This window comes from Uranotaenia lowii, chromosome 2 (genome assembly GCF_029784155.1).
Source record: "Uranotaenia lowii strain MFRU-FL chromosome 2, ASM2978415v1, whole genome shotgun sequence".
NCBI classification, from domain to species: Eukaryota; Metazoa; Arthropoda; class Insecta; order Diptera; family Culicidae; genus Uranotaenia; species Uranotaenia lowii.
Window position 1 is genome coordinate 273,018,508 of NC_073692.1, and position 14,300 is coordinate 273,032,807.

Sequence of the window (14,300 nt, forward strand, 5' to 3'; positions counted from 1 at the left end):
GGTGCATTCTGGGGATTGATCATTATGGGATTTGATTTTGGGCATTTGTCATCCTGGGAAAATGTTTTCCGGTAAATGTGATTGAACAAATTTGTAATTTTTCGTTGACAACCAATGACAATAACAATACTTCCAGTTTGCGGTTAGACTTTAGCATGCTCTCTATCATCCAGAGTTAAAGTGGATGACCCCAATGAGATTATCTCTACTAATACTAATACAGTCAATAACCATCTAGATGCGATTGGCTCCACCAGCCAGATTCGACAACGACGACGGCGACGTCAACCCAAATGAAACCGTTGGATGGCCGATCTGATCGATAGTTGGTGACGATCGCTTCTGCCGATTGTGCGCCTGTGAATTCTGGCTGGTGAGTTTGAGTGTTCTTGTGTTTTATTTCATCTGCAACAACGAGAGAGAAGAAGATTACAAACTATTCTGGCGACAAGTTTGACCGGTTTGGTTGTTCCGGACAAGATCAACGACTGGTAGGTTTTTCTGCGTGTGATTTTGATACTACCTCTGGAGAATAATAAAAATATGCTTATCGTAAAGATGACAATAATTTAGTGTGCCAAATATGGCCGAAGGTAAACTTGTATGCCAATGAAGAACCCAATTTTCATAAGAAAAAAAAATGATTACGGTAAACTTTGCACTCATAAAATGTTGGCTAATGGGTGCATTTCGACATGATTTTTTATCGTTATTAGAAATACAAAATAGCTATGAGAATTTAGTTAAAGTATAGAAAATCCGTTTTATATTGAAAACTTTCATTGTGATTGAATTATGTACGAATAAAATATGAGTACAACTCTGGGAGTAACAGTTCATTTCTGATTATAAAAGTGAACCCTGTAGAAACTGTAAATCATGATTCTTAACTGGAAATTTAAAGCATCCCATCGTTTTCCTAAATCTAAATTCTGATTTTTAACTTGGAATTTGAACTTTGATCTTGGCTCTAAATTTGGATTCTGAATCTGCACTCTATATCTGAATCTGAATTGGAGCTAAAATTTATTTCATCAAATGTTTTTTAGACCCATTAATCAATCGTTTAGTATTTTGTCATTAATTTTTTGTGAACTAACGGATTAATAAATTGATGGAGAACAGCATATAATTAGCGATTACCGTTTATTGACACGCACAAGAATTTTGTGTGCTCGAGAATATTGTCTTTAGCGTCGTTTCTATTTTGTGTCATTTCGAGTCTGTTTTTGTATTTGATTTTGAATTTTATCAAATTTTTATTCATTTTTGTTATATTGAATATTTTATGCATTTTTTATTATTTTTGTTGTTATTAATATATTTCATCAACATAAAAATATGAAAAAAATACATGTTGTTTGTCTAAATTGGTCCTGGAAAAAAACAGAAAGCGCTAGGAAACGTTATTTCAAAACACCGTTCGACTTTGGCACATGTGCCAAAATCAAGCGAAGTGTGTATTTGCTGTCAGTTCGTCAATGAAGATTCGAGATCATAGCCCATACAGGAAACTCAATTCAATTCATTTTTTTTGCGGCTTCTCGATGAACGAACGAGTATAGTATCATCAAAATGTTGAAATTTTATGCTGCAGCTTGTTCACAGAACCTAAATTTGTGTAGGTTGAGCGACATAAATAGTTATTTGTCTGTTATTCAGATTTAATTGGAAAAAAATCCGTTGATAATACTAGTTTTCAAAATTTAAAAAAAAAATCATGAACTTTGTTGATCGATCCATAATCTTAATCCGAAAATGAAATTAAAACAATCGAAGTAAAACAGTTTTCAAGTTTTGCTCGGATTACGAAACTTTGGAAAAAAAAGTACTTGTACCTAAATTCCAATAATTCGGACAGCATATCATAAATTTTAGGGGAGAATGAGGATACTTGATCCCTGGGGATACTTGATTCCTTAGCTATATCTCGAAACTGGAATGTCTTACAAAGATCAAATGTTCTAGAAAAATGTGCCAAAATGAGCAAAATAACAATGCCTGTAGTTTAAAAAATTTTAACAAAATAATTGTTTGAGTAATTGAACTTTGTTTGAAAATTTTCACAAAATGTAACTTAAAGATCTTTTTTCATCACTTTATAATGTTCCTTACATGGGAAAATTATGAAAAAAATATTTGTTCCAATATATCAATCGTTCGAGCGTAAAATGAACTTCATAATGCCATATTTTCAAAGCAATGGAAAACTCTCAACTTTTTTCAGAAAAAGTTTTCTAAAATGTTGATTATGGGTACAATTGATCCCCCTTCCAAACGGCATATTCTTCTTCTAAATTGATCGTTATGATTGCTGATTACGAAATTACTAATATTTAACCAAAAACTAATATTTATCAAACAATTGTCTGAAGAAAAGAGCAAAAATAATTAATTTTCTCTTAATTATAAAAAAGCGCCTTTAAGTATGCAATGGTATTGGCGTTGAGACAAATTTATAGAATTTTCTTCTTATGTCTGCTATAAATTGTGAAATGAGAACAAACATGACCAACATGGTCAATTAACATTCTATCTTGGGGTTTTGTTTGATTTTTATACAAGGATTAGGGCTTCCTGAATAAAAGATCAAGTCTCCTTCAATAGGGGATCAAGTCTCCCCTAACTTCAGAAAAATCGCAATTTTTTATCTCTCTCGAAAATGCTTCTAGTTCATCAACGGGTTCAAGTATCGTTCTAGTTTTTGGAGCATAGAAACTTGAAGTTACAAGCTGTCAGAAAATGTCAAAGACGGCGAGTTGCTCTTTGTAGGGTCTAACACTTTCAAAAAATCTATTTTTTTATTTAATTTTCTTATTGTAAAACATTTCAAGAATGTTGTGTCAAATTTTCAAGCCAATTGAAGCAAAACTGTAGAAATTATAGGCCTTTATCTCCTCCTATCTAATACTGCAAGAAAGCAAGAGCAGAAACTTCAAATGCGTTTTTCTCGAAAGCACATTTTTAAAGTCCGTGGACATCGTCATTTGAAAACTACTTATCCGATTCTTTTCAAATTTGGAACAAATTTTCTACATATAGAATACCAGACCCCAACGTTTTTCCTTTTTTTTAATTTTTTACTTTGGGGAGATTTTACAGATAAAAAATGGCGGATTTTTTCGTGAAAAATCGTAATTTTAACTTCAAACAGTCACAAAAATTTCATAAAAATTTTTTTAAGTTAAATAAAAACGTTGGGGTCCAGAAAAACATCTATTAAAAATATTTTGCTCTGATTTTTTGACTTCAGATGATTCTGTGCTGAGATACAGTGTCCACCGCAAATCCTGTTTTCTAAAAGGCATCCTCGAAAGTGCTCCGTCACCGGTTCGTTTTTCAATATTTTTATACGAAAAAATTACTAAATGTTCTTTTAACAATGCTTTGTATAATGCAAAAAATTTGAATACATTTGTTTGAACGATAGCTTTAGAAAAAAATCGTGAAAATGGTGTTTTTTGTTACCCGTTAGACCCTACCCCCCCCCGCCCCCCCTAACATCAAAGTTGCTGAAATTACAGAAAAATCTGTATTATCACAGAATTTAGAACAAAATTTTGTCATAGAATCTGTGTCGCAAATTACAGTTTTTTTTTAATTTCACAAAATTCACAGATTTTCTAAATTTTTATTAAAAATTTCAAAAAATTATCAATTTATATGTAATTTTTAAATTTTAATATCTGACTCTAATTCATGAACATATAAAAATCAAGACAAATCGATTAGACTTAAATGAAAAATGGATAATTGTGATGCGGTCTTCGGGTGTATCATTTGCCTTGATTTGGGTTTCTAGAAAATATTTCATAAATATACCACCGTCATGCAACAGCAGGGTTAGATGCAACATTTATATACCGCAATACTCATTAAATTTTTTTCAATATAATGTTATGAAATCATCATATAATGTTAACAAAATGATGATGACATAGTTTCTCACATCATGAGATAGTTTTTCAAAGTTTTTGGTTCTAGCAAAAGATGTAGAAATTTTATATTTTTCGATTTCGTAAAACACTTTACCCAGTTTAGCGGATTGGCTCAATCATATCACCTACAAACTTAATACTGCTTTTATTATCCAGGTTTAAAAATATTTTTCGAAACAATCACATAATTTTTTTTAAATAAATTGATGGATCTGCGACTGGTGAATGTAGTCTAATTTAGGACGTTTCGGCTTCTCAGTCAGTTGAAATATTATTAAAAACAGCACGTCATTTAGTCAATGTGCCGACTGAGAAGCCGAAACGTAATAAATTTTTAAATAAATATTTTTATAATTCAGTTATCAATCTGGGCTAATTTGCATAAAAATTTCAAATCTCGTTTCTATCTGCTAAAATATGATTGTTTTGCATCACGCGTTTTTATATTTCAAAATTTCATCCATCCAAAAATATTTTTTTATAATTTCAGCTAGTAAAATTTTCTCTAGTATTTTTACCCCTAAATGTATGCGGCACCCTTATACTTATGCTTGGAAGTGTTCCTAAATGCCCATAATAAATAATATGCACATTAGACCGCTGCAAAAAAAAACTTTTTGCTCCCATATGTTTTTTCGATGCTTTTTGGGTTACCAAGCATCAGTGTAAAATTTGAGATGATTTGGTTGATTCCTGAATTAGCGCAACGTGTTTCAATTTTGTATGGAAATTTGTACGGAAGAAGAAATTTTCGCACATTCAATCATCCGGAAAACTCAAATGAGTTTGAAATTAAGTTGGTCTTTGATTTTTGGTTTTGGCTATTTTAAAGCTTCAATTTTTGCTAACATGACAAGCAGCTAAGCATTTCATGAAAAAAGTTATAACCATTTCAAAATAAAAAAAATCTGAATCCATTGAAAAGTATATTAAAATGGCAGACTTACCTTGCTAGAATTTTTGATAATTTGATTTTTTGCGAAGGTTATATAAATCTATAAATTTCCTGGCTATGCAAAGCAGTTTTTTGTGATTTTTTATTCTCATCCTACGGTTACTCAGCTTTCAAATAAGCAGTCAAAAACGCTAAAATCAAAAAAAAATATTTTGAAACAAATTTTTGTGTTTAACTTTGAATATCTTTTATGGATTACACGTTAGGTTTGTGATTTGTTTTCCCATACAAATTTCCATACAAAATTTAAACTCGTTGCGCTAATTCAAGGCTGGATGGATCGCTTAAAATATTTTTATTGCTATTTATAGCATCAAAACCAACCAAAAAAAAGTTATGGGAGTTGACAAAATTTAAAAATTTGAAATTTTTATACAAAGCTTTCAGCAGTCTTATGTGCATACAGCCTATTGGCGAAATGGCTGATAGATCAACATATATAATCAATGCAGTTTGAAAGTAATCCGCTTTTGACACATATCATGAACAAATTTTATTGATATACAAAGTCATTTTTTTTTAAATTCAAGCAAGATTTTGAAAGGTTTTGTTAAAATTGATTGAACTTCAATACTTGTGCGTACCTAATTTGTATTCAGAAATATTGATGGCTATTCTTTCAGATTCATCTGGAAATCAGAAATTCAACAAATTAAAGCTTTCAGCAAACTTACAAATTATAAAATGTTAGAATAAGAGACAAGTTTTAAATACCCAGATCAGGCAGGATAAATGCCTCTAACTAGAAAAAATAGATTTGACTTATAATTTTTTTAGTTTGTATCATTGAAACATCAATTTTAATTACAATCTTACAATGAAAATAGAAGGGCTTAATACTGATCTGATAAAATATGATATGAACAAAATATTGTTTGTTTATTTCCATCAACAGATCACATATTGATCCAAATGATAGGTTAAAAATTAAATACAAACTTCTACGGAATTTACCCTATACTATACTTAAAGCACTAAAAATTATTCTTCGGAATACTTTCCTCGAGACTTCAAAATCAAAATGATTGGAGAAGCGGTTAAACGTCCTTATTGCACCAATCAGTGCTGTATTAGCTCCGTAGTTATCCTGTCGAAGAGGAGCAAAGAGCTGAAGATCACGACTCCTAAAGCCTCGAGATCGTACAATGAGTTGAAGTGCTTCTAGCAGTGCGGGGTAGTCGGTTCTCGATGAAAGCAGATCGACGACAATAGAGGCCCGTGTTGCGGTCCGGCGGGCCTGCAACGTGTCGATATCAATAAGGCGGCAGCGACATTCGTAGCTGGGAAGTCAGAACGGGGAAAAACGCCTCTGGATGGTCTCGATACGCTCCGAGCCATTTTGGTAGTAGGGGCACCATACAGCCGAGGTATATTCGAGGGACAATCGAAACAAGCTGCAGTAAAGACTCTTGAGACAGTAAATATTCTTAAAGTCTTTTGTCATGCGGAATAAAAGACCCAGGCAACTGGAAGCTTTATCGACGATGTAGTTTGTGTGGATCTCGAAATCCAGCCGTTTGTCCAAGACCATACCAAGGTCTTTCACATGCTCAACTCGTGCAACTGCCTGATGTCCAAGAAAATAATCAGCCGATTGCGGGAGCCGCTTGCGTGAAAACGAAATTACCATACATTTGTTGCGATTCAAGGTAAGGCAATTGACATCACACCAGGCGGCGAAGATATTAAACTGGCTCTGCAAGACGTTGACATCTTCGGGGCTGTTGATGGGTTGAACCAATTTCAAGTCGTCGGTATACGCCAGTTTTGGTTCATCGAGAAGCAGCAGCACGTCGTTGAAGTAGATCAGTAATATTATGGGTCCTAGGTGGCTCCCCTGATGTACTCCAGAAGAGACAGGGAATTGATTGGAAAATGATTCACCTGGTCGTACAATAAGTTTCCGTCCTACCAGGTAGCTATGGGACCATTCCAGTAAAGAGCCGCATATGCCGATACGATCAAGTTTGGCATGGCTATTTTTTGGTTTACCTTGTCGAAAGCTGCGGTCAGGTCGGTGTAGATTACGTCGGTTTGAGATCCTCTGGCAAAGCTGTCTTGCACGGAAGATGTGAATGTCAAAAAGTTTGTTGTCGTAGAGCGCTTAGACATGAATCCATTTTGTTCGTTGGAGAAATAAACTAGCAATACGAGAAAAATGGATCTAATACAACCAGCTCAAACAGTTTGGCGATCGCGCATAGGGCAGAAACACCGCGATAATTGAAAACGTTCTTCCTGACACTTTTTTTTTAACCGGATACATGTAAGCCTCTTTCCAAATGGAAGGGAACGTGGATTGGAGCGATGCTTGGAAGATTCGTTTAATAGGAGTCAGCATATGTGATATACATATATATCGTTTTAGGAAAGTCGCTGGAATGCCATCCGGACCTGCAGAAACACTGGATTTCAGCTTAGCAGTCGCCTTCAAGATGGTATCGTCACCGATTACGATGTGATGGAAGGAAGTGCTCTGACGTGGGACGTTACTAGCCGCAATAGTCAACTGTTCCGTGGATATTGAACCAGAATCAAAAGTACTACGGAATTTGTCAGCGAAGAGGTAACAACTATCAAGGTCCGAAGTTGCCGACTTGTCTTCCAAAAACATGTAGGACGGTATGCCCGATTCTTTCCGTTGGTCCTTAATGTACTGCCAAAACGATTTGGGTCTAGTTTTAAAACCACGCTGAATCCGGATAAGGTAGCCCTGGTAACAACGCGTGCATACTTTTTTATAAGCTGCCTTAAGTTTGCGGTATTGGTTTTTGGCGTGGAGAGACTTGTGCCTCATGTAGTAGCGGAGGGCTTTATTCTTGAGTGCTTTCATTTTTCGCAACTCTTTCGTGACCCAGGGAGCATGTAGGTCAGTGGCTGCTGAGCGTTTTGTTACGTGACGATCGATGATGTATGTATGTAGTTGATGATACGGGAGAACTTTTTAGCAGTGGTGTTTGGATCGAAATATTCTAGTTCAGAATTCCAGTTGATGGCGTCCAGCGTTTGTGAAATAGCGAAAAAATCGGCGTTCTTGAAATCGAGAAAAAAAGATGCCGGCTTCTGGATAGGAGTCACAACTTCAGAGATTTCAAGCGAAAGCAGCAGTGCCGGGTGGTGAGGAAAAAGCTTAAACAGAGACGCAGGAGCTAGTTCAATCGTAGCCAATTGGGATCCGTCGTTAACAGCACAGAAATCGAGCAAGCGACCATTCTCATTCTCGACGCTGTTAATTTGTCGGAGAGTTGCTATGCAGAGTGAGTCGAGGATCAAACTGGAGGGCGTAGTAAATGAAAATCTCGCTGGATCAGCAAATAAAAAACCGCACTGGGAGAAACACTCCTAACTCCGGGCAAGTTGAAGTCGCCAATAATAAGGATGTCGTCCTCGGGAACAGTAAGGGAACACAACCGGGAAAGGCCGCGGGAAACGACTCTGCGAAGCTCGCGCTTTTGGCATGATCAGGAGGTAGGTATAAAACCCCGACGAAGAGCTTTCGAGCAGCCAGATTGATAATTCCTGATCGTTCCATGGTTCGTCGTCGATTGAGTGGCTGAAAACCCGGATCGGATGGCAATCAGAACTCCCCCATGACTAGTAAGGGTTCTGTCGTTCAGCCAGGTTTCGGTGAAGGCCACAATATCGTGGCTGGAGCATGAGTTGGCTAGCAGATACTCGTTGACGCAGGAGTTGATACCGACGACATTTTGGTAAAAGATATTTAGTTGATCTCGTGACCCAACAGACATACCGGATCGTCGTTCACTGGAACGGAAAAATCCATCACGAAGAGGAACGTCGACGAAAGTTGAATACTTGCCTTTCAGTGTAGGTTGGAGAACCTCATCGCCGCAATCGAATTCAGGGCCGGGACGACTGATGTCGCTGGCTGGAATCAGCGCGACTGAGTCGAAGGGCTCTGAGGTCTCCGTAAAACCTGACTTGTTGCGTCCTGGTGAAGAAGCTTGTGAAGAAGCGAGGAATTTGGGATGTTCGTTAAAGTCAACACGAAAGATGTTGTAAGGTTCGGACGACGAGAAACTCGAGAGTCTTATGCGGTTGCATGAAGTCGAGGCTATAGAAGACTCCTGGTCCATTCTCGGTAAACCATAAGTAGAGGCGTTCACTGAACTGGCGCCACACGAGGTGTAGAACAGCCGGAAGTCTCCGTGGATGACGCAACTGGTGGGAAAGTGACAGCAGGAGTCAAAGGGTTTTTTTTAACCAAAATCCTCAATCTCTCGGAATAATATTCCAGCAGGCCAAGTCTTTGGAGAAAGCGCAGTGTCTTTCAACTTAGGATCCAACCCAACTTTGAAAGAAATTGATCTGAGCGTAGAAACATCAACATCCTTTCGAACCAGGGCATGAACTTCAGCTGATTCGCATTGGAGACATCCCATGACACTATTTTGCAATCGAGCCAGATAGATCCAAAACTTTCTTTCGCGAGGAGCAACCGTCGCAATAGTTGTTACGGTAGTTTTTCGTCACAAGGGGCTTCAGTTGGGTTTTCAATCCGGCGCCTCTTGTTCGAGGGAGTGGCTAGCCTAGGCCAGGCAGCAGGGACGCGAGGAGAAGGGTTGATGTTTGGGCGAATGTTAATAATTTTATCCAGCTTCAAGTCAGCACTTCATATCAGCAACTAACGAAGCCTGGCCCTTCCACATGTCCCCAATAAGAGTTTCGTCGCTGTCCAAAGATCGGCGAAAAGCAGTTTTTTTAGAAGTCATTTGTGACATTCATCACAAACCCAGAGCAGATTTCTGTTGTCAGCCTTCGACTTGAGATGCGACGAAAGCAACTCCGCCAACTTTAAGTGAAACGCCAGGCTACAGAGGCCCTGACATTATCATGAAATATGGCCATATGGCACCCCTAACTATGTTTTATGCAAATAAAGTAGTGATATCTAAAATTTCACCAAAATTTCATTTTTAACGTATGCTGAACAACAGTTTCTACCATTTTCAATCAAATTTTACGAAAATATTGCAAGTAGAACTGAAATATAGCTAAAAACATAAATATCCACATTTTGCCCGCTCGGTTTTAGAAATCGCCTTTCTTAGCTACTTTTATTATAAAATTATATAGTCAAAAACTGTAAGAGAATTTAACGAAATAATTGCTCTAACGTATATATGTCAAATGTCCGTTCATGTGGCTATAGATTTCAGACTCCTATCTATTGAAATATATGAGAAAATGAGTATAATCCTTAGTATGCGCATTTAGCCCACCTCTTCCCTATGTGTAGATCGAATAATGCACCTAGTCAAAGATTTTAAGCAGAGGAACAACTTTTTTGTGAACATAAAATCTGTAGGATTTATTGTTTTGGGGATCAGCAGGGGCAGCTTTGTTGTTTTCAAACATTTTTCATCACATTTTTGTAGCTCTCAAGACTCACTCATATTTAGTTTACTTAACTTCTTGTGAGACATCTTTCAATATTTTGCAATTATCTCTCTTAATATATTAACATGTCCCAATAACGTCCGATTAACGAGCAACTTTTCTATTCTAGGAAGTGGATGTTGTTAATGGGATTTTACCAATTATACTGCTTTGGGACAATATCAATAAGATTGTTCATTATTTGTACTTTTTTCAAGGACAAATCATTTCCAAAAAATTATTCATAATTCACCCACAACCAACACATCAAGATCATTGAGTGCCAATGAGTGGTAAAAATATCATGATAAGAAATAACCGCTTTTCCTCTGACTAATTCGGTTATATCTTATGGATGACATAACTTGAAAAAAATTATCGGAATAGCGAAACAGTTTGAATCCATGAAATTAAATTTGAAATCTAGTGATTGGTTGAACAAGTTGAACCAATTTTTTTTTTAATTTTAGAAAGTAAATTAGTTTATGAAACAGTCAATCTCTCCAGAAAAAAAGTGAGCAATTTGTTACGCATTATCAGCAATACGAAATCAAAATAGGAAAAAAAAAAAAACCGGTAGCAAATCCTTCCAGGCGGGGATTTCCACTGGCTCTACTAACCGGTTCCGACAGTTATTGTTTACTAAACGAGCAAACTAAGACGTCATGATTATGTCTGTTTGTCTGTCGTTGGCCATGTTCATCAATCGAGTTCACAAGAAAAGACCTATCACTCGATGCAAAACTCTTAGCGATACTAGCTGGTCCGATCCTGTACAAAATAACGACCGCGGTCAATGCGAACATTTGTATTTCAGCTGTCGGAATGAAGCGAACGATGGTGGTGGCGTTATCAGGCGTTGCGTTGCTGCTCTTAGCGACGACCAGTGTTCGGGCCGCGGACGGAGATTTGGATGATCTCATCAACAGTCTGTTTACAAAATCTCCCCTGGATGTGGGTCCCACGGAAGCTCCACGTCCCCCAGCACCACCTGTCGGAGCCGAGGTAACAACTAATTTGGTCGTTTGGTGTGGTGTTAATTGTTTTTCAAACTGTGCTAAGTGATTGGGTGGGAGTGCCTTGGTAAATATTGATGTATAATTTCCACTTGTAGTCGACTTGTGCCCCCGGACAACGCTGTATTCAAAAATACCTGTGTACCAATGCAAGCACCTCTGGGGAAGGCCTGATTGATATTCGATTCGATGATGACAACCCATGCGTAGATTATTTGCTGCAGTGCTGTTACAATGAGGACATTGTAAGGCTTCAAAGATATTTGTGTTGTTGGCAAAACTTTTTATAGTTTGTTGCTTTTTAGATTGAAAATCCTCCCACGATTCCATCAACGACTCCTCCGGTGGTTCCTCCAGTGTATCAACCCAGCTGCGGTGAGCGACACAAGGACGGAGTTGGGTTCCGTATCACTGGCTCCAAGGAAGGTGAATCCGAGTATGGAGAGTTCCCTTGGATGACAGCGGTTCTCAAACTAGAGGAAGCATTGGACACACTAGTAACGGTCTATCTGTGTGGAGGATCTTTGATTCACCCTCGCGTGATCCTGACAAGTGCCCATTGTGTCCAGAATAAATCTCCAGATCAGCTGAAGGTGCGAGCCGGCGAATGGGACACCCAAACTCAAAATGAGATCTTCCCTCACCAGGTAGGTTATTTGACAGTGAAATGCAAGACTATCAACTAAAAGAAATTCTCCTCTTCAGGATCGTGCTGTCGTCGAAATCGTCGTCCATCCCGAATTCTATAAGGGTGGTTTGTACAACGATATTGCTCTGCTCTTCCTGGATACACCATTCAGCATCAATGAGGTGGTCCAAACGGTTTGTCTACCACCTCAAGGGGCGAAGTTTGACACCACCCGATGTTTGGCTTCCGGTTGGGGCAAGGATGTTTTTGGCAAAGCTGGAACCTATCAGGTCATTTTGAAGAAGATCGATCTGCCTGTCGTTTCGTCGCCCGTTTGTCAAGCTGCTCTGCGAAGCACTCGCTTGGGGCCTAAGTTCAGTCTTCACAAGAGCTTTATCTGTGCGGGAGGTGAAAAAGGAAAGGACACGTGCAAGGGCGATGGCGGTTCCCCTCTCGTGTGTCCAATTCAAGGAACCTACGAGCACTACCATCAAATAGGAATTGTGTCCTGGGGCATCGGCTGTGGTGAGAACCAAATACCCGGAGTGTACGCTGATGTTGCATATTTCCGCAACTGGATTGACCAGCAGATGCAAAACCATCAACTGGATACCAAATCTTATGTAGTGGCATAACTTTTCTAGATAAAAAAAACTAGATTTCATTTTGCCATTTTTGAAATAAAATTATTCATTTATCTACAGCAGAACTCTGACAAAACGAATAAAATATTTGAATTTTAAATATCGTTTAGACTATTATTTAATTAGAAGAAAAGAAAAAGAAACATTTCTTTGCATTTGGCCCTCGAGACATGTTTGTGTGGTGCACTATGCTTTTCTCAAATTGAATTTATTTCACGTTTTTTATCATCATAAAATACGGGTCCATGCAAATTAAAAAAAAAAAAGATATGTCAGTAAGTAATGAAATCTGCACTTCACTTTTTGCAGTTTCATTTGCGCCATAACCATTCAGATTGTTAACTTTTTCTAGAATCTAAAGAATTAATTGTGTTTTTGTAAAGGCATAGATAAAGTATTATTTATTGACAAAACTTAATATTGGAGTTTTTTTTTGGCTCAGATTAGATTTTTTTTTCTAAATTATAACTACCACTTTGAAATTCAAATCCATGAAAGAAGATCGGGAGAGCAAACAATAAATCAGAAGGCTACAGATCATCACAGGCATCCCTAATTCCGTTGGCGAGATTTTTTTTTTTCGTTCAGTCAAAAATAAAGTTGTATGAGAATATGCTCAAAAGATAATTTAATTTAATTGATGTAATAAAATAAATTCAGAAAAGCAAGTTCTGTTAGCACTCAGATATTGAAAAAAAAAACATAACAAATGATATATTTTCGTTCACGAATATTGGTGGTAATATGGAAAGTTGAATAAAAAAAATCTGGGTGGCGAATTTCAGGTTTTCTATCGACATGACAAAGCATTTAAGATTCCGGCAAAAACATGAATTCTCGACAAAAACAATATTTGTTATTTTATGATTAGACCTAAAAAGTATATAATGATTATCTGTTGTGCTATTTTCATAAATTTTATTGAAAAATCATGCCAAACATAGATAAATTGATTTTTGTTACTTTAAAATAAGCAACCCATATAAGGTACCAAAGTTTAAAGATTTCCGTGAAAGAGCTTTATATAGCCTATAACAGTGGTATCTAAATTAAATCAACACATTAAGAACCGCAAAGAAGTCATAAACACCAAAAATCATCATTGTATGTATCTGAAATCACTGGACAAAATTCCAAAAATTTATTTTCTTTCTGTTATTAAAAGTGTTGTGTTTAATTTTTTAGTAAAAAGTTTCATTTTAAAATTCATTATATTAGGGTCTAACACTTTCAAAAAATTGATTTTTTTTATTTTCTGATTGTAAAACATTTCAAGAATGTTGTGTCAAATTTTCAAGTCAAGCGAAGCAAAACTGTAGAAATTATAGGCCTTTATCTCCTCTAATCTTATACTGCAAGAGAGAGAGAGAGAGAGCAGAAACTTCAAACGCGTTTTTCTCGAAAGCACATTTTTAAAGTCAGTAGACATCGTCTTTTGAAAACTACTTATCCGATTCTTTTCAAATTTAGAACATATTTTCTACATATAAAATACCAAACTCCAACGATTTTCTTTTTTTTTTTTACTTTGGTTAGATTTTACAGATAAAAAATGGCGGATTTTTTCGTGAAAAATCGTAGTTTTGACTTCAAACAGCCACAAAAATTTCATTAAAAAATTGTTTAAGTTAAATAAAATCGTTGAGGTCCAGAAAAACATCTATTAAAAATATTTTGCTCTGATTTTTGACTTCAGATGGTTCTGTGCTGAGATACAGT

The 14,300-nt window shown here is 36.6% G+C and overlaps 1 protein-coding gene across 2 annotated transcripts; it reads left to right on the plus strand.

Annotated features, from left to right (window-relative positions):
- Positions 1–269: 269 nt before the first annotated feature.
- On the plus strand, positions 270–12,681 carry LOC129747239 (phenoloxidase-activating factor 2-like). 2 transcript variants are annotated; one of them, XM_055741338.1, is made up of 5 exons: positions 270–373; positions 11,111–11,298; positions 11,408–11,554; positions 11,615–11,956; positions 12,015–12,681. In XM_055741338.1, exons 2-5 carry the CDS (start codon positions 11,119–11,121, stop codon positions 12,570–12,572), a joined length of 1,227 nt encoding a protein of 408 aa, XP_055597313.1. In that variant the 5' UTR covers positions 270–373; positions 11,111–11,118; the 3' UTR covers positions 12,573–12,681. The 2 variants fall into 2 exon arrangements, with proteins under 2 accessions (XP_055597313.1, XP_055597312.1); XM_055741337.1 differs by having other exon boundaries at positions 304–491.
- Positions 12,682–14,300: the final 1,619 nt, after the last annotated feature.

Coding starts and splice junctions, on each gene's coding strand:
- LOC129747239 (XM_055741338.1), top strand. CDS start 11,119: ATGAAGCGAACGATGGTGGTGGCGTTATCAGGCGTTGCGTTGCTGCTC. Junction 11,299..11,407: donor CACCACCTGTCGGAGCCGAG/GTAACAACTAAT, acceptor TTCCACTTGTAG/TCGACTTGTGCCCCCGGACA. Junction 11,957..12,014: donor ATGAGATCTTCCCTCACCAG/GTAGGTTATTTG, acceptor TCTCCTCTTCAG/GATCGTGCTGTCGTCGAAAT.